The sequence below is a fragment of the Ahaetulla prasina genome, chromosome 6, assembly GCF_028640845.1.
Source record: "Ahaetulla prasina isolate Xishuangbanna chromosome 6, ASM2864084v1, whole genome shotgun sequence".
Taxonomy (NCBI): Eukaryota; Metazoa; Chordata; class Lepidosauria; order Squamata; family Colubridae; genus Ahaetulla; species Ahaetulla prasina.
The window spans coordinates 8351432-8371527 of NC_080544.1; the positions used below are offsets into that span (position 1 = coordinate 8351432).

At 40.3% G+C, this 20096-nt stretch overlaps 1 protein-coding gene across 5 annotated transcripts in view; it reads left to right on the forward strand.

Annotated features, from left to right (window-relative positions):
- Positions 1 to 20096, forward strand: part of GBF1 (golgi brefeldin A resistant guanine nucleotide exchange factor 1) — a 179692-nt gene that overhangs the window by 23470 nt on the left and 136126 nt on the right. For all 5 annotated transcript variants that reach the window (XM_058188843.1, XM_058188844.1, XM_058188845.1 and 2 more), the window contains exon 3: positions 398 to 464. In XM_058188843.1, coding sequence (XP_058044826.1) covers positions 398 to 464 — 67 coding nt within the window. The remainder of the gene's footprint in view (positions 1 to 397; positions 465 to 20096) is intronic.

Sequence of the window (20096 nt, forward strand, 5' to 3'; positions counted from 1 at the left end):
TCTTTAGGAATGGTGTAATATCCTTTCTTTTGGATGTGTTTGTTTTGAATACATTGTTGTCGTCCATGTTTTCATCCCAATAAGTCTAGCGATGGCTAATACATCACTTTGTTTCCCTGGATTAGGATCTCTAGGTGACCTGTCTATTTCCCATGCTCTATTCTAGTGTATTGTGCTGTGGTGTAGAAACATCTGAAGTTTTAAGTTGCATCATATACTGTCCTCTCCTACAAAATAACCTTTTCTTCAAAAAGAAGAACAGTAAATTGCTAATATTCAGAAAAAAATGGTTTCATAGTCCTATCTTTGTATAGTGTGCCATTGAAGAGATTAAAATCTTAATTGTCTCTTCTGAGAATCCAGCTTTAAATATATAACAATATATTCATATGTTTAGGATGAAGAACGTGATCCCTTATTGCACAGCTTCAGTGTTTTGAAAGAAGTTTTGAACAATGTAACTGGTAAGTCTTAAAATTAAAAGTAATACTGTGAAGTATAATGTATGTGCAGTGGAGATACTCAGGGAAAATGACCCTAATATAAGAATATCTCCTCATTTGGTGAAAAAGCAGATTTTGAGAGAAAAAAAGGTTATTCACAATTGTTTTATTGGATTTTTATAAGTTTTATGTAAGATGATTATCTTTCATTTACAATTAGTTAGAAAAAATCTGCTCTTCCAACTTTCTAGTTTTACAGTTTTTGATTATTTGTTTTTTTTTCTCCCAACAAGAAAGGTATGTTAATTTTTTACACAAATTTCCTCATTTTGAGTATCTTTACTGTTTTCAGCTTCTTTGAATTTTAAATAATAATGTTTAAGCCTGTCATTTTTAACATATTTTGGCTACAACTTCTGAATTTATTTTGTCTTGTAATAATATTTGCATGCAATAATATTGCAGGCTTATTTATTTTTCTATAGCATTTACAACATTATTCCCTTCCAAGAGGTATTCTAAGTATTGAGATTTCAAGTGGTCTTGTTCGCTACTACCTCTGTTTCTTACTTTTGTAATGTCTTCCTCTGATTTATTATCGTAATCATTATTCGTGTTTCTGATAATATTCAGTTCTATTTTAGATACCCTTTGATGTATTTTTTTTCTTAGCAGCATATCATATTCCAAACAACTTTAGCCAGTTGTACATTAGACAGCAATTTTTTAAACAGCTGAAAATTATTTCACAAAACACTTTTTCTTCGGCATTATTTACACTTAAAATTGATTGTGGTGACAACTTTTTATAATTTCCAACATTTCTAACTGCTCATTTTTAAATTTCCTATATTTATTTGTATTTTTTCAGCATCTTGATTCATTTCTATATTATATTAGCACTAAAAGCCTTTGTTCCTCATTATGGTCCTTATTGGAGGCATCACAATGTTGTGTAGGTGGGTGCTCTTTGTTGTTTCATTTTTGATTTCTATTGGGCCAGATAAAATTTTATGCTAAATGCAGGAAGATCTGAAGAATTGTGATACTTAGGTTTTCACGCACTTACTTTTAGTATTTGCATATTTAAGAAAACTCAGTACAATTTCCTTCTTTACATTTGTTTGTTCAGTACCGGTTCTACCTGATCTAATTATCAGTTATGTATTAGGCTTGAATTTGCTAATATACATTCTTTTTCTCTGTTCCCATATGTGGCACTCAGAGTTCCATCAGAAATCTGTCCACATATGCAAGTGCCTGATTTGTTTTCTACTTTATATGCTATTTTCTGTGAGTAGACCAGAGTGTATGAGAACCGTCTCCATGTGGCTGGAAAAAAGTCATAGAATAGATGGATTATAGAGCAAATCTTTATTAATTTTAAAACCTAAAATGCATGGAATAGTTATAGCTGAGGTATGTTAGCAGTAAAAAAATATTTACCATATCAGCTTATTTGCAGTAGTGGATTTGGCTATATCTGTGTAGTAAGAATTGTCAAATGCAGAGGTGCTCCCTTAAAATGTGTTCTCCACTGAATCATATAGATTAATATTTTTGTTTTAACTCTGTTTTCCTATTGTAGTCCTCCATCTCTGAAGAAGTAAAGAGAGATGAAACTATATTTTATTATCATTAAAAGCTCCTTGCCCAGTCTTGATTTAGAGAGCTGAAGTCACAGATATCCACTAAGTTGGAATCTCCTCCTCTGGAACATAAATTGCTCCTGTCCTGTGAAAAGCATTAATTCCAACTATCCAAAAGTGAACTATATCAGTCTCTGTTGATTTTTCTAAGGAAATACGTGTGATAAAAATAGAGCTAATCCAAATATTACATGAAGTGAACAAGGCTTTAGTTCCTACTTTCTCTCACCAGAAACAACAGAAATAATGAAAGCTTCATTTTGAGTTTGAAATTCATTCCATATTCTACTTGGTACTTTATTGCAATGCAGCTTAATCTGAAATTTTTTAAAGTTAAGTGTTGTAAGTGTAAAAGTATTTTACTATTTTACACTAATAGTATTTATTCTTATTATTTAAGTGTAAATAAGAATCCTATTTGTGCTTGCTGTTTACATACAAATACCGGTAGCCCTTGAGTTAGGAATGTAATGGAGCCTGCCAATTGCATTCATAACCTGAGGATTCGTTGGAGTGAATCATGTAAAATGAACATGAAAACTCCCTGCTTTCGCCCGTGGATTCGCTGATCGAATGCACGGGTTGTTAAGTGCACATGAGGTATCTGAGGGTAGGGAAGGCCATGGGAGGGGCCCTACTGCGGGGACAAGACCAGTGCGTCCAGCCACCAAAGGCCTCCCCCTCCTCATTGAGAGACCCCATGTGCCTCTTTCCATCACTTGGGGCCCCAAGCTGCTTGGGCTTTTCCTCCCCACTCTGTCACAGACTGCTAATTTACCTTTGGCACCATGTTTGAGAGCCCTATGCTTCCCATGCTCTCTTGCATGGCCTTGGGTGCTGGAGCCCTTGTCCAGCCAGCCGGAGAAGTGCTGGACTGGTCTCTCCCCTTCCCTGCCGAGCCCCAGCCTCTCTCACAAGCGGCCATGGCCCTGCCCTGCCACTTACTGGAGTGCCGAACCTACCTGGGTTTCACAAATTGCATCACCACCCTGCTCCCGTGAGTTCCCCAAAACATTCCTTTGCTGTTGCAAGAGGAGCTCCTAAACAAACCTGCTTTCCAGCTCTGTTGTATTTCTCTGCCACCACTGAGTTAGAAAGCTTGGCGCGCCACCACCCAGCTCTTCTTACTTCGTAGCACTTACTGTTTGGACGCTAGAGGGAAGAAACCACCAAGAGGAAGCTGGCTGTCCCCTCTAGCTTCTAGATCAGAAGGAATGAGGCTTGGCCAGCCTGGTTCTGCCTCCCTTTCCTGTGGCTTTGCTGCAAGATCTCCTAATGTCTGGGTGAAGCTGCTTTGTTGCCTTGTGACTGTTAGGCAGTGGTGGGATTCAAATAATTTAACAACCGGATCTCTGCCCTAATGACTGGCTGGGTGGGCATGGCTGGGTGGGCATGTGACTGGGTGGGCGTGGCCAACTCGACGTCACTCGTTTCAAGGGGCGCCTCGCTCCGCTTGCCTGGCCTCCTGAACTCTTCTGGTCTTTGTCCATTAGTTTGTCTACTACTACAGTGTCTGGTTGATTCTTAGCTCTATTATTCTCTACAACCTTCTGTGGAAACTCTTTGATGGCTGGCTGGGGAATTCTGGGAATTAAAGTCCATACGTCTTTCAGATGAGAGACACTGATCTACCCCTTGGGTTCTGTCTAGTGTGGTAAATCCCTGCTTCTATGGATCTGGTGCTTAGTGCCTCTTCTTGTGCTGTTATGATCAGTGATCAGTGTTGCCTTTTACACACACACACAAACACCAGAGCAGGGGTCTGCAAACTTAAACACTCAAAGAGCCATTTGGACCAGTTTCCCACAGAAAAGAAAACACCGGGAGCCACAAAACCCTTGAGACATCTAAAATGAAGATAACACGGCATACATCATTTTTTACCTTTATGCTTATAGTCTATTTAACTGGGTACTATTTCTCCTGGGCCTGAGGTAGAAAAGGAGCTTTCCTATCACTTGCTGGAGAGGTCATGGGTTAATCTGGGAATTTCTGTGAGCAAATTCTAATTTACTGGAATTGCGTCTTTGGTTTAATTGTAGTTATATATTCAATTAAATTTGAAGCCGTTTATATTATTGTTTCTTACACTTCAGGAATAATTATAAAAATGATGATTTCTCACTCATTTCTTTACTAGAGTAGAAACAAAATAAGGAACCATAAATGTCACCTGAAGTTGGAACCCTATATTTGCATTCTGATGGATATTTATTGTTGCGAATGCTTTTGCAAAACAGTGGCTGGGAAGACTTGCCACAGATAAGTTTACAAAGCACCTATTTCAAATAACATTCCATGATTGTGTATTCTTACTTGCCCTCTTGTATTGTACCACTGCATTTTGGATTCAAATGAAAAAAAAAATATTTTGGAGAGCACAGAGAATGGAATGCTGCACCTGTTTGCAATTCTTTAAGACAGCTGCATTTTTTGCCCTGGGATTATGCAGCTGCCTTTCTTCTACAGAAAAGGCCATATTTTGTTTAAAGAATTACAGACAAATGCATCTCTGTCCACCATAGCAATGCACAGTCCTACGCTTAGAATTTTTCTGCATTTTGAAGACAGGTGGACGCACTTCTTAACAGATAGCTCTCTTTTTTACACTGCAGGAAAGAAATGGCTCAGTGAATTAACAACTGACTGGCTGATTTTGAACCAGTCATTCCCTCTCTCAGCCCAGCCTACCTCACAGGACTGTGGTGGGGAAAATAGGAGGAGGAGGAGGGATATTTGGAATGTTTGCTGCTTTGAATTACTTACAAAAAAAGTTGATGGAATATAAAGAAAGAAAGAAATGATTTTTCAAAGAGGATGCTGTTTTGCTTTGTGGCAAGTCAGCTTCCCATTTTTATAAAAAAGTTTAAACATATTTTGAAGAATATATAAATACAGGTGGAGTAGATAAATTGCCAAGCAACTAGTGAGGTAAGTACAGGCATACATTGGCCCTCTAGGGTGGTGCAAAGGAGGACCCCAGGCCTCAGATAATTAGTAGAACATATAGATCAGTCATTAACTCACCATTCCCTGTCTTCTTTTTTAATACTGCAAATCCACCCTTCTGAGAGGACCCTTTCTGCAAATTCAAAGAGCTATCAAAATAGTCAACATGAACAGTTTGTAGGAAAAGTTATCACATGAGCTTATTTAAATAATTGGAAAATACATTACAAAATAACTGTGTGGAAACAGGGTCCAATATTTTTATTTTTATAAAGCATTGTCACCAAAAATAGTTGTTTTCAATTCTAAGGTACTTCTAACGTACTGCCATTAAATATGTTTTGCTCTCAGTCACTACAAGTGGATCCTTCCAAAAGTTGCCAAGAGCTTAATTCCAACACTTAAAATCTGTAGGGTCACTAAGAGTTGATATATAATCCATTCCAACACCACAAATGTGCAGGGCTTTCTCCTCAAAAGTCCCTCATATTATTTTCTAATCTATTAAAAAAAAAAAATCTTCCCTTGCAGCAGACAAAAGGCAGAGAGAAGTGTCAACTCGGGCACCCGTTTTCCAAGGCTGTGGCAGGACCAAAAACAGCACGATGGAGACTGCAGTGCCTCTGAGCATATCTAAAATGTCATGCACTTTGGTGCTTTTCTCCCACCCTGAATGAAGGAAGAGGGGCTCGGTTACAAGGGAAAAGACACAACCTGTTTTGAGACGAGCTGAAAAAATAATAATATGAATGTTCCTTCTTATTGGAGGAGCCTGCAGGGAACCAGGAGGTGGGGGAACCCCCTGACACCTCAAAGCAATGACACCCCGTTTCCTTGGACTCACCCACTCTCCGCAAGAGCTTCACTTCCCGATTCAGCCATTTGCACTGCATGCCAGTCATGGGGGCGAGTGCCCGCAGTTCCACGCCTTTTCCCCGCATCCTGTCACCACAGCAACCAGCCCTTTTGCGTCAGGATAGCTAAAACGACATGGCGGAGCATGGCCTGCTGAGCCCGGAGAGGTCGTGTCGAGAAGCCGGGGAATGTGGTTTGTGGGTGAGAGCATGTGCACTTTTAAAACTTCATTGTAGCACTCCATCCCACCCTTGGAGTTGTTTCAAATCACTTTAGTAAAGTTGGTGGCAATTTTAATCACAAGACACCTTTTAACTTTTGATTAATCCTGCAGTTCCCTCCCTTACCTCCTGTGCTTAAAAAAGTTGCTTTCCATCTCCTTGGCTTTTGAAATCCAGCAGCCATCAGCTGCTCGGGCTTGGCAGCCGGAGAAGCAGCACTGGATTTCAAAAGCCAAGGAGCTCGGTGCTACAAGGAGAAGTGCTGGGAAGTCAGGGGGGTGAGGCATATTCAGCCATCATTCAGAGGCAAGTGGGAAACGGCAGGAAACGGCATGGGTGAAGGAAAGGCCACGCAAGGCTGGGCGCGCTTGGTGGCAGGAGGAGGCAGGGCTGTTGGGGCTGTTTTGTTCACCGCCAACAGAGCGACCTGATCGAAGCTGCTGCTGAGCCCATTGTAGGGAAAACTGCGGGGTTAGTTTGGCCAGGGAAATTATCCCCCCCGCCCGCTATCAAAGTGGATCCTGGGCGCTGCGCTGCAATGTAGAAATGGGAAATGGAGCAGCCAGCACGAGGGGAGGAGGAGGAGCAGGGAGCAGAGAGGGAAAGCAGCCCTCTTACCTCGTACTGGCCACTCGGTTGCTCGAACGCAGCTCCACACCACGGAGTTTTCCCCACCCACTGCTGCCCAGATGCCCTTGCTTCTCCCAAGCATTTCTTTGCCTGCCTGATTTCCAGCTCCATCGTGTTTCTCGCCATCGTGTGCAGGGAAAGGAAAGTTTGTGTTTATGTAAAAAAAAATTCCCTCAATTCCAACTTTGCAGGATCTTTTTTTTATGCGAGAAGTTGGAATTGATTCATTGACCTTTTTTTTTAGCCCCACACAAACTTTTGTTTCCCTGCACACGACAGCGAGAAACACGATGGAGCTGGAAATCAGGTAGGCAAAGAAATGCTTGGGGAATTTGTGGAAAGTGAGGGCATCTGGGTGGTGGTGGGTGGGTAAAACTCTTCTGCCCACAAAAACCTTGTCTTTGACAGGCATGAAAGGCAGAGCAAGAGCTGCCTGGAAGAAGCCAATTGGCCCGGGAGTCAGGAATACCCTTTCTCCCCCGCCCTACCCCTCCCCACCTGCCAAACTCTCAAATTGCATTAAAAAGGGTGGCGGGTGGCTAAGTGTGAGGTAGGCTCTGTCTCGTTCCGCGCGCTCCAATGAAAGGCAGCGGCAACCCCGCTGTTTCCCTTTCCCGCAGGCTGGGCTGCTGGGACTGCATGGGAGGCCACAGGGAAGGCAGGCTGGGCCGCTGGACCGTGTGGGAAGGTAGGCAAGCAGCCTGGACTACTGAGACCACGTGAGAGGCCGCAGGGAAGGCAGGCAAGGCCACGGGGACCATGTGGGAGGCAGCTGGGTGAGAAGCAAAGGAAGACTCAACAGGCAGATCAGCTGGGCTGCATGGTCAAGGCAAGCGAGGGAACCAGAGAGCAGCAGCAACAGCTATACCTCTGGTGTGACTAGGCATCCGCCAAGGCAGGCGAGGCAAGATAAGGAGTGACTGGGAGGGTCGGGGTGGACAGGGAAGGCGAGGTGGGTGGGGTCAGCCAGTGGTGCGATTTCCCAGTTCTCCGAACTGCGCAAAATCTTAACCGGTTCTCCTGAACAGGTGTGAACAGGCTGAAGCCCACCTCTGCTGTTAGTTAACCAACTGCCAGGTAATCCTGGTTCTCCTCCAAGCAAGATTGGAACGGGGAATACCTTCCATTGCCTGACTGCTGCTCTTGGCTGTGCTGCTTAAAAAACAGAGCCATCGCTCTGGAGAACAAAGGGAAGGGTCCAGCTCTTGAAAAGACCATTGTTATGCCCAAAAGCCTTGCTGGCTCAAAGGAACAATTAATCGATTAATCCCATGGCATTGAATCAAAATGCTCACAGCAGGCATTTAATCAGAGTCCGGAGCTTTTCTCTGGGAAACAGTGTTAGAGCCCATGACAAATTATATTAGCCCGAGCAGCTTTGTCCCCACTTTAGGACAGATTAACCAGCTTTCCCACAAGATAAACCTTGGCTTTCTGAAAGTCTGCAGAAGCTAGCCCCTAAACAAACTGGCTTTCCAGCTCTGTTGCATTTCTCCCAGCAGCTCAAGTTTCTCTTCTTTTGCTGGAGAAATGAAAAAACTGCAAATGGAAGAAATGTGAAGGGAAACCAAAATGTTTGTGGTACTAAAAAAAAAAAAAAGTTCAATCAGATCTTCCGATGTAAAATCTCTCTCTCTCTTGTGAATTGGAAAATCTGACTGAATTTTTTTTTTTTAGTCCTACGAACTTCTTTGGTTTCCCTGCCCACTTCTTCCATTTGCAATGCAGCTTTTCCATTCTCCATCAAAAGAAGAGCGTCTTGAGCGGCTCCATTTTTTAAGCAGCAAGAGGTCACGCAATGGAAGATATTCTTGCGCCATGGCAGCCTGGCAGGCCTCTGTGTGGCTCTCAGCTCATCTCTCCCAGCACACTTCTTCCTTTTACATCCGTTCATGGCAGTCTGACTTCGGTCCCTCTTCCTGATCCTGCCTTCCTGACCCAAAGTAGATTGTGGTCTACTTTGTCAAATGCCTTATTGAAATCTAAGTATACTAGGTCCACAACATTTCACTGGTCTACTAATTTAGTGACTTTATCAAAGAATGTATTTGTCCTTTTTGTCTTTCAGTTTGTTGGCGAAATCTTTGTGCAGCCATGCTGGTTTCTTCTTGAATTTCTTGGTTTTCTTTTTCAGTGGTGAACTATGTGCACAATTATTAGGCAACTGAGTATTTTGACCATATCATCCTTTGTATGCATATTTTCCACCTCCAAGCTGTATAAACTTAAATGCCTAGTGTATATAAGCAGATCAGGTGATGTGTATTTGTGTAATGAGGGAGGTGTGGCCTAAGGAGATCAACACCCTGTATCAAGGTGTGCATAATTATTAGGCAGCTTCTTTTCCTCAGGCAAAATGGGCCAAAAAAGAGATTTAACTGAAAAGTCAAAAATTGTAAAAAGTCTTTCAAAGGGATGCAGCACTCTTGAAATTGCTAAAATATTGGGGCACGATCACAGAACCATCAAACATTTTGTTGCAAATAGTCAACAGGGTCGCAAGAAACGTGTTGAGAGAAAAAGATGCACATTGACTGCCAAAGATTTGAGAAGAATCAAACGTGAAGCTACCAGGAATCCATTATTCTCCAGTGCTGTCATATTCCAGAACTGCAACCTATCTGGAATGCCCAGGGGTACAAAGTGTTCAGCGCTCAGAGACATGGCCAAAGTAAGGAAGGCTGAAACCCGACCATCACTGAGCAGGACACATGTTGAAACAGCAAGTCTGGGCCAAGAAATATCTGAAGACAGATTTTTTTAAAGGTTTTATGGACTGATGAGATGAGAGTGACTCTTGACGGACCAGATGGATGGGCCTGTGGCTGCATCAGCAATGGACACAGAGCTCCACTTTGACTCAGACGCCAGCAAGGTGGAGGTGGGGTCCTGCTATGGGCTGGTATTATTAAAGATTATTATTGGACCTCTTTGGGTTGAAGATGGACTCAAAATCAACTCCCAAACCTACTGCCAGTTTTTAGAAGACACTTTCTTCAAGCAGTGGTACAGGAAAAGGTCTGGATCTTTCAAGAAGACCATAATTTTTATGCAGGAATGCATCAAAGTACTCCACTGTGTGGCTAGCCAGTAAAGGCCTTAAAGATGAAAAAATCATGACATGGCCTCAGTGGTGGGATTCAGCCAGTTCTGTCCGGTTCAGGAGAACCGGTAGCGACTGTGGTAGGCCCCACCCACAACCCCGGATGTTATGCTGTCCTATTTTGCCACATTTTGGATGCCGTGTGCATGCGCGGAAGGCACGTGCGTGAGCAAAGAGCATGCATGGAAGGCGGAGCATGTATGGAAGGTGGGCGCGTGCACTCACTTTTGCGAACAGGTAGGGAAGATAAGTGAATCCCACCTCTGCATGGCTCCCTTCCTCATCTGACCTAAACCGTATTGGGAACTTGTGGGCCCCGCCTTAAACAGATTTATGGTGAAGGAAAACAGTTCACCTCCCTGAACAGCGTCTGGGATGCTGCAGTTGCTGCACAAAAAGTTGATTGTCAACAGATCAAGAAACTGACCGACTCCATGAATGGAAATCTTATGACTGTTGCTGAAAAGAAAGATGGCTACATTGGTTACTGACTTCTTTTTTGAACTGTCAGAAATGTTTATTTGTAAATTTTGAGTTGTTTGTTTATTATTCTCACTAACAGATAAAAATAAATGAGTGAGATGGGAAAATTTTCATTTTTCATTTAGTTGCATAAGAATTCTGTACACTAATAGTTGCCCAATAATTGTGCACACATAAATATTCTCCTAAGAAAGCCAAAACCTCATTTTTACTTTCTTAAATATTCAGGTTTGAGGTTTATTACCATTTTGGATTGACCGACAGCATTGTAGTTGTTCAATAATAACATTAATCCTCCAAAATACAGGCTGACAAATAATTGTGCACATGGTGTATTATGCTGGACTGGACTATTATGATCACATTTTTCAGAGTTTCCCATGCTTCTTGAGTTGTTTTTTCCCTTTAGGATTTTCATTCATGAAATCTTTCCTAGGCTGTCTCTGAGCTTGTCTTTTAAAGTGTGCTATGCAAAGCTGCAAAGGCATTGCTCTCCACACCTCTGCAAAATCTCCTCTCCAAGTGAGGGGAGCTGGGCAGTGGCATGCTAAGCTCTCCAGCTCCACGGCAGCAGAGAAATGAGATGGAGCTAGAAAGCAGGTTTGTTTAGGAGCCCCTCTTGCAATTTGGAAAAAGAGTACTTTTGCCAAGTGAGGGGAGCAGGGTGGTTGTCGTGTCCCTCTCCTCCGCTGACGGCCGGGTCGGGGAAGTCCGTATCAGGCGTGCCTCTGGAGCTCTGCCAAAGTCCTAGCAAAGTTCTCAAGGCAGGCAGGAGACCAGGAAGTGACTTCAGCAATCCAAGGTAGACTTTGCCTGACTCAGAGAATGCCAGAAAGCAGATCCTTTATATAGGCCATGGGGTGTGGCTCCATGACTCAGCACTTATCCAGGCCTGCCCCTCCCTTCCTTTTGCTGACGTCGCCTATCAATTCTCCTGAAGCGAGAGTCGCTCCAGCCTTCAGCTGTTGGCAATCCTAGCTCATGACTGGCCTCACATTCTTCAGGCTCACATGCTGTGGGGGAGGGGGAGGGGTCTAGTTGCTCCGTTTGCCTGGGCATGGAGCCAGGGCTGGGGGCTGGAGGCACGTCAGGCCCTTCTTCTTGCTTGGCCTGTCAGGGCATGGTGCCAGGGCTGGGGCCTGGAGGCATGCCAGGACATTCCTCAGCGTTCGGCAGGAGATAAGAGGGACACAAGCGAGCGAGACACAACAATGGTGGTGCGCCAAGCTCTGCAGCTCCAGGTGGGTTTGGCATTCCAGCAAGTGGCGGTCCAGGGCCGTGCCTATTTGTGAGAGAGGCTAGGTCTTGTTGTGAGAGAGACCAGCCCGGTGCTTTTCCGCCAGGCTGGACGAGGGGTCCAGCGCTCAAGTCACTCAAGGCTGTGCAAGAGGTGAGTGTGGGCAGTTCGGGACTCTCAGGCGTGGCACCAAAGTAGCATCATGCAGTGTCTCTGCAGACGTTCGTAAGTGCGAGTGACTGCTGTGATGCTGCAACATATATAAGTTTGGAACCTGGTCATAAGTACTTTTGGCGGGGATGTCATAACTTTGAACATTCGCTAAGTGAATGTTCGTAACGTGAGGACTCTCTGTAATAATTTCATCCAACACTGGAGGCTTTTAAGAAGAGATTGGACAACCATTTGTCTGGAATGGTATAGGGTCTCCTGCTTGGGCAGGGGGTTGGATTAGAAGACTTCCAAGGTCTCTTCCAACTTCCAACAATTCTATATTCTGATACAAAAAGAAAAAAATAATTTCAAGATTTTCTAGGATAAAGTTGGCTTGATGCTCTTCTAATCACCTGAACCATCATTTTAATGACCCTTCAAAATATTTTAGATGTATGCATAGATTAGATCACAAAATAAAGAGTGAATGTCCTGATTTTGTGTGCACATAAGCTACCAATTAACTGAAAGATGAAAAAACTGTTTAGATCTTTCATATAAGTTTTAAGTGTTAAGATCTTTCATATAAATTTTGCTTTATGCAAAGATAACACAGGAAACTTTCATGTTTTTATGTACAGAACAGTATAATAGTTAGTTGAACATTTCACTAGGATAATAGGAGAGGTAGTGCAACATCAGCATGCTTAAAGGAACAGATTCCAAATTCCTGTTTAACTGTGGAATCAATAATTACATTTTTGTACCTCATTATTGATCAGCCTCACTGATTCTTCTGTGACCTTTAATATTATCAATTAATTGTGATTGAACATCCCTTTAAAATTGTACAACATTAATTTTGTTTTGCTGAGTTGTATGGAAGAGTTTCACTAGTATTCTTGAACACCTCTACTTCATCATCTTTTAGGGCATTTTTCAGCTCTTGCCTAGATTCTTCTTGAACATTTCTTCATTAAGTTATGGAACCAATGACTTTCATATTCAGATTTATTCAAGCAGTAATCTTGACATTTGAGTCAGCTTTTGCATTTATAGTAATATATATTCTGTATTTCCCCAGTCCCTACTGAATTTGTTTTAATCTGTTCTGGATGCAAATTTCCAACAGCCTTGTCTCGCTTCTCTAATTCTTTTTTTCACTCTCCCCTTTGTGGATTATGTTTGATCAGGTGTGGCAGGAATATCCTTTCTCAAGCTGCGCCCTTTATGTTAGTCAATATACTCTCTTCTCCCTCCCATTTCTTCCATCTCCTCTGAGCTTTATTAGTTTACTTATAATTCTACAATTCTCATTGGAAGCTAATGCAGTTTGTTCATTATTTAAACAAAATCTGTTTAATGAGCAATGTAAATGTTAGATATGTTGCAGAAGAATACCTTTTTCTCCTTAGTGACATTGCTTATTTAACTGTTTAGGAATTAGGCATGGGATGCCCCAGTTGAGACAGAAAGGTGTTTACCTTTAGCACTAGGGCCTGTAGTAAGTTTTTCAGTTAACCCATTGATTTATTACTTGACTTTTGGAAGTTTCCATCGTGACTTTAGTTTCCTTATATGGATAAGTAGATTTTTTTTTAAAAAAATGGTATTGGTATACATTTTGTTTCTTGCATCTGCCTCTTCTTCTTCTTCTTTTTTTAAAAAAATATTTTAAAATTGGTTTATATAATTATATATATAAAAATTATATATATAATTCACAGTGCCTTTTTATATTATTTTTGTCCCAAGATTTTACTTTCAAAAGTTTTGAATATCTCTCAAGAGCTACTTACCTAATACTTGCGAATAAGTTCACAAATGTTCTCCTTGTTGCCGATACATATAAATAAAAGCATGTTTGCAACAAAAGTACTTAAAATATATATGAAAAAAATAAGATTTTAAAAAACTTTTTAAATGCAATATCAAAGGAATGGATTAAAAATTATTTTACAATGCTTTTTTAAAAAAGCTTTTCAACAGCTAGTTTCCTTTCATAAGATTTTAATTGCAAAAAGACAGGACGGTAAAAGAATCTTACTGCTGAAAATTACACTTACTTAAAACAAACCACTTTAACTATCAATGGAACGACTTGCCTCCAGAAATTGTGGGCGCTCCAAGATTGGAGGTTTTTTAAAAAAGATTGGACAACCATTTGACTGAAATGGTATAGATTTCCTGCTTGAGCCGGAAGCTGGTCTAGACAGGGTCCCGGACCACGGCCAAAACAGGACCGCCTGAAGCAGCAGGGGAGCACGTACGAATACACGCATCCCCCTTTGCATGAGCTGCAGGTGAACATGTGCGCCTGCATTCCATTTGGGTGAGTGGTGGATGCATGTGTTGCCACTCACAGAAATGGAGCTATGTGTATTTATTTATTTATTTTGTCACAACAATATATGTAGGTATCATACAAAATGATTATATAGTATATAAACATATATATGAGGAAATATAAGAAAGTATAAGCATATATATATAAGAAAAAAACAATAGGACAGGAACGGTAGGCACGTTTGTGCGCTTATGCACGTTTGTGTGCTTATGGTCCTCTTAGGAATGGGGTGAGGTCAATAGTAGAAAGTTTTTGGTTAAAGCTTTTAGGATTATGAGAAGAGACCACAGAGTCAGGTAAAGTATTCCAAGCACTGATGATTCTGTTACAGAAGTCATATTTTCTGCAATCTAGATTAAAGCGGTTGACATTAAGTTTAAGTGTATGTGTGCATTTACCCACTGCTCGCACAGAACCATCCCATCTTTCCTCTCATGCTTGTCCGTAAAGCTGGAAAGATTGGGGAGCTCTGGACTAGAAGACGATCTAGGTCTGTTCCAATTCTGTTATTTTGTTATTCAGGTGGCTGCAAACTGCAGCTAGGGTAATTCCTATTCCATTCAGGAGCAATTTCTAGGTTGTTGTCTCACGTGGCAACTATAGTCTTTGCAAAAATGTCAGACAGCTAAATAGATATTGTATCAGATATTTTCCTATTACTTGGTCCCAGGGGAAAAAAAGGTAGATGGAAGGGGAGAAGAACTATTTGCAAGGTCAGACCATACTCGGAGTATAGACAACCCGACAACTTTTTAAATCGGAGCTATGTATCATGTGCACGTGTTGTGTTCTTTTACAAGATTGTAGGAGATTCTAATTAAAGGAGAAAACAGCATTTCAAAACCTTTTTCTTTCCAGCTAATACTTCTATAACTTTAATATTTAACGAAAGAAGCAATTTAATGCATATTTTTTCATAGTGTTATAGTCTATTATTGGCTGTTAAAAATTGATTTTTTTAAAAAATGGCTACTCCCTTAGGGAATAGGAAGGGATGTTAGGTAAGTTTGGCTGTATGTTTGTAGGATGTATTTTTTTTAAATGAAGATCTTAGCTGTATTAATAATAATGCTGGTGTTGCATTTTGGGGATTCATTGTTGTAATTTTAATTATTGTTAGTTGTCCAGAGTTGTGGACCAAGGTCTGTATACATTATTTAGATAACTAAACTATCTAAAATTATTTCTTTAGAATTATTTCTACATTGTATAGATAATATTTAATTGATAGTGCAAATGTTTTGAAAACTACTTCAAAAGGCAACTGGACTATTTTACCAGGAGGAGGAAGAAAATGTTTCAGTCTATAAAGATGGTGTAAAAAAGGTCAAGACAATACTGAAAGAAAAAAATACTAGTTTCCCCCCCACCATAAGAAGATATTAAATTGCAAAGAATTTTGTAAGTATGGAGAAGAGGTATAATTTTTATAGGTAGTGATTTGAAGTCATGATAATGAAGGAAGAGATCAGAGAATAACAGCTATGTTTATTGAGTTTGGTATCTCCAGAATCAGAGAACTATATTCCAGAATGCTGAAATAGCTGTGTATTCAAATATAAATTTTCCAGATGTTAAATATAATCTTCAAGTAAGAAGACATTAAATAGGGTATGTGTATTTAATTCTGACAACTCATTCATCAGCAAAAAACATTCTATAAAGAGTGAATATCAATTAAGACAGAGCATGTTTCAGTTCTTAAATTTTTCTCTTGTTTTCTTAATGATCAGACCACTGGCATCATCCAGGGATTTTTTTTCAGTTTTATATTATAGAGAGGCAAGTTGTAACTTTTCAGATCCTTACAGCAAGAGTTCTCAAATAATAGGTTAAAAATATTTGATTTACTTGGTACACAAACTTTATTTGTATATTTATTATTTTTTTTTATTTTTTTTGTAGAATGCATTTGTCTGTTTACATTCATACTTGCAATACAGTGATTGTAGAATACGTTCACGTTTATCCATTCAAGTCCATAAACATAAGGAAAATGTTGATACGGTTTTATAATTTGCTTTGCTTAAATTGCATTTTGTGAATCAGGTTTTTAATGCAGTCAAAATCTCTTGTGACACCTATTAAATATTTAATTAAATTAAATTATTAAATACAGCAATCTGTTGACCCTACCCATCAATAGGATTTAGCTTATTTCATGATTGTTTGGTTTATTTCAGGATTTGGCTTATTTCATGATATGAAATATTGATAGTTTGTTAGTATCAGTAGAATTAGTGAAATTCAGTATTTTATCTGTTATTTTGAGGAATATGCAAAATTTGCCAAACCGCTTCAGATAAATTCAGAACATTCCATTTCCCTCCAGATCATGCCAGACCTGTTGTCAGGCGTGCCTCCGTTCAAAACTCAAGAAAGAAAAAACCCCAACCCCATGTTTGTGGAGAAAAGTACTTTTAACGAGTATGAACTGATAGCAATGAAAGAAAACCAAGATCTGAAGCAAAAGGCACGAAAGTTACATATTGAAAGTATCCCCAAATCCCTCCCTCCCAAGACCCAGGGTAAATGTCCAATCCCCATTCAAATTGGTGTCACGTGGGCAGCATCTTCAGGTGTTTTCGTCCATCTGGTATTCTCGGGCGGTTGACCTTGACTGGGCATAAACAAGTCCATACAGCTGCGCAGTAGAACATAGGAGCAATCCTCCCTACTTATTTATTTATTTATTTATTTATTTATTTATTTATTTATTTATTTTTTTATTTTTTTATTTTTTTATTATTTGTATTTTTATATCGCCGTTCTCCGAAGACTCAGGGCTTGTTCACACAGGGCAATCCAGCTCACATCCTCCTACCCAAACGCCAACCTTCCCCTCCCCATTACTATGGCAGCCAATAGCAAGCAAGCATCATAGAGGCTGACACTTGTTCTTCTACAGCAGGGGTGTCAAACTCAAGGCCAGCAGGCTGGATCCAGCACATGGTGTGTTTAGATCTGGCCTGTGGGGCTGGCCTGGAAATAGCAAAGGAGTGGCCCGCAGTGCTTCTGCTAGCGAAAATGGGGCATGGGGGGAAGCCGCACCCCCCCCGCACCCAATTTCCAGCCTGGACAGCCTCCTGCAAAATCCTGCAGCACCCACAGTTTCCCTCCCTAACCTGCTTTCCAGCTCCGTTCTCCTGTGTGCAGGGCAACAAAAGAAGTCCATGTGACTACCAGTTAAAACAAAAAAAGAGTTCAATCAGACCTTCTAACTTTGTGAGATCATTTTTTCCCTGAGAAGTTGGAAGGTCTGATTGCAGTTTTTTTAAAACTAGTAGTCACTAGTTCTTTTGTTGGTCTTCTTTTGTTGCCCTGCACACTGGAGAACGGAGCTGGAAAGCAGGTTAGTCGGGGAATTGTGGTTGTTCTGGGATGGGGTGAAAGTGAGGATGTTGCATTATGGTTGCTCATAAGTAAGTAGGAACCAGTAAAAGAAGAATCGAAAAATCTCTATTTGTAGATCAGCGTTTCTCAGTTTTGGCAAATTTAAGATGGGCAAACTTCATGCTGCCTGGGGAATTCTGGGAATTGAAGTCCATGCACCCTAAAATTGTCAAAGTTGAGAAGCATGGGTCTAGGCTAGAGTTTAGGATTTTCCATTCCTATTTTATTTAGAGTTTGGTGCAATTAGATAAATCAGTTGTGGTTTCGTTAACAAATAGTGACTAAAGCGATATGAACCATTACTGGACTTTTTCTGAGAAACTGAAATTAAATTTGATCGGGGGCTTTGATGATTAGATATTGGATTATGGAAATAATGTAAAAAGTTAATCTTAAGAGTTTGATACATTTTTTTAACTTATATTTTTACCAAAGATAGTTGGAAGTCATTCTTTTTCGGTTTTCCTTCTTTTCCTCTTTCTTTCTTACACTTTCACTCTTTTTCTTTCCTGAGCCATTTCTTTTTTCAAATCTGGTTTTTATTTTTTTATCATTTAGCTTTGTATTTTTTGAAGTATGAAGGATCAAAGACTCAGCTATTATAATTCTACATTTCTTATTTAAAGAAATCATACCAAAATTTAGAATGAATTCCACTGGGAGTCATCTCATGTAAGGCAGGCTCTGAGTCCCCCTAGTCAAAAAGTGTTTATTGATAGAAGAGAATATTTATAACTCAGGGTTGAACTGTGGGGCCTTGGTGCTCTCTGAGCTTGATGGTTTTCTTGTAGATGTTTCATTACCAAACTAGGGAACATCATCAGTACTAGAAGGGAGTGGAGTTTGCTCTTATTTCCATATACTAGTGGCTTACCCTGTCAGTGTTGATCAGTTGCTTCACAAAAAGTGCTTTGATTGGTGCCGGGTCTTTACAGCCTCAAGCAGAGAAGGGCTATTCTACACCCCTCCCTCAAATGTTCTTTAAAGTACAGAGTTTCCCAGCATTCCTTTAGGAACCTCCAGCATGCAAACTGTGGTTATTCATCCTAACATGAATCCTCTTTACCTGGAGCTACAAAATTTGCTATTTGCTGGGAAGGTGTGTAGCTAAAACATCAGTCTACATCTGACTTTGGGGATGTTTCTTCATACAAAACATATACAAAACTGCACATTCAAACAAAAGTGTATTTTCTTTGCAGTTCACACCCCTTGCTCGCTGGATCTGGATGTCACAAAGCAAAGCCTACAGTTTGTAATTAACCCCTGCACCCAGTTTTGGCTGGAAGAGTGCTGCAGGAGGCTGAGTGCTGTCACGCTTCCGGCCACGCCCACCCCAGCCACACACCCCAGCCCTCCGAGGTCAGACACAACCCTCAATGAAATTGAGTTTGACACCCCTATTCTACCAGTTCATTCTGAGAGAAAAGGGCAGTTTGCTAGTTTCCGGAAGTACGTTGTTTGGACTATAGTGTTTGGGAGAAAAAAGGACTGATTTGAGTCCAAATTACTCCGGAATATCTAAGCTGATTTGGATGGCTTACTACTGGAAACTGTTGAAAACGATATGGTTCAGCCTTTCAGAATGGCATGGCCTAGAAGTAAAGAGAATGTTTTGGAAGTCTTCAGACTAATCCCTGCATTGCATTTACAAATTCTGCATAACCCTAAAAATAATGGATAAGAATACTGAACTTCATTAACCTGTTCCAAATGGTTTGTTCCCAGAATTATGGATTTTTGCATTAATGTTTTCATGCAGTTTTAAATTTCTAATCTTTCAAATGCAAAAAATGTTGGTTGGTAAGACAAAAGTATGCTTACATCGAAAGAGTAAAAATTATTTTTGCATTCATTAATGTTATTGTCATTGAAAAAAATGACCTCCTTTGAAACAGTTGATTGGATAAAGAATTTATTTGAAAGGGTTTTTTGTTTTCACTAATGTTATTTTCACTGAAAAAGAATGACCTCAATTTGTCAATTCGGAGAAGGGCGGGATATAAATGTAAATAAATAAATAAATAATAAAATAAATAAATAATTCAATTCAAAACTTTTGACTGGATAAGGAATTTATAAACTGATAGCTAAAAAATCCAAAGCTATTGAAGAGAAATAGATAGGTAGTCCTTGATTACAATTGTTTAACAATAGTTTAAAATTACAGTCTCCTTGGAAAAAAAGTGACATGACTCGGTCCTCAAAGTTATGACTGTCACATGATAGCCATTTGAACACTTGGCAAGTAGCTTGCATTTACAATTTGTGAACTTCCTAGCCAGCTTCTAACAAGCAAAGACAATTTAGGATGATGGATTTCTTAATAACTGTATGATTTGCTTAAAAATCATTGATTTGCTTAATGACTACATAATTTGCTTAACAACCATGGTAAAAATTGTTGTAAAATTGGGTCTGGTCATGTGATGACTTGCTTTATGACCACAACATGACTTGATTAATTCAAGACCACCTGATGTGATATAAAGGTAAAGGTTCCCCTCGCACATACGTGCTAGTCGTTGCCGACTCTAGGGAGCGGTGCTCATCTCCGTTTCAAAGCCGAAGAGCCAGTGCTGTCCGGAGACATCTCCATGGTTATGTGGCTGGCATGACTCAACGCCAAAGGC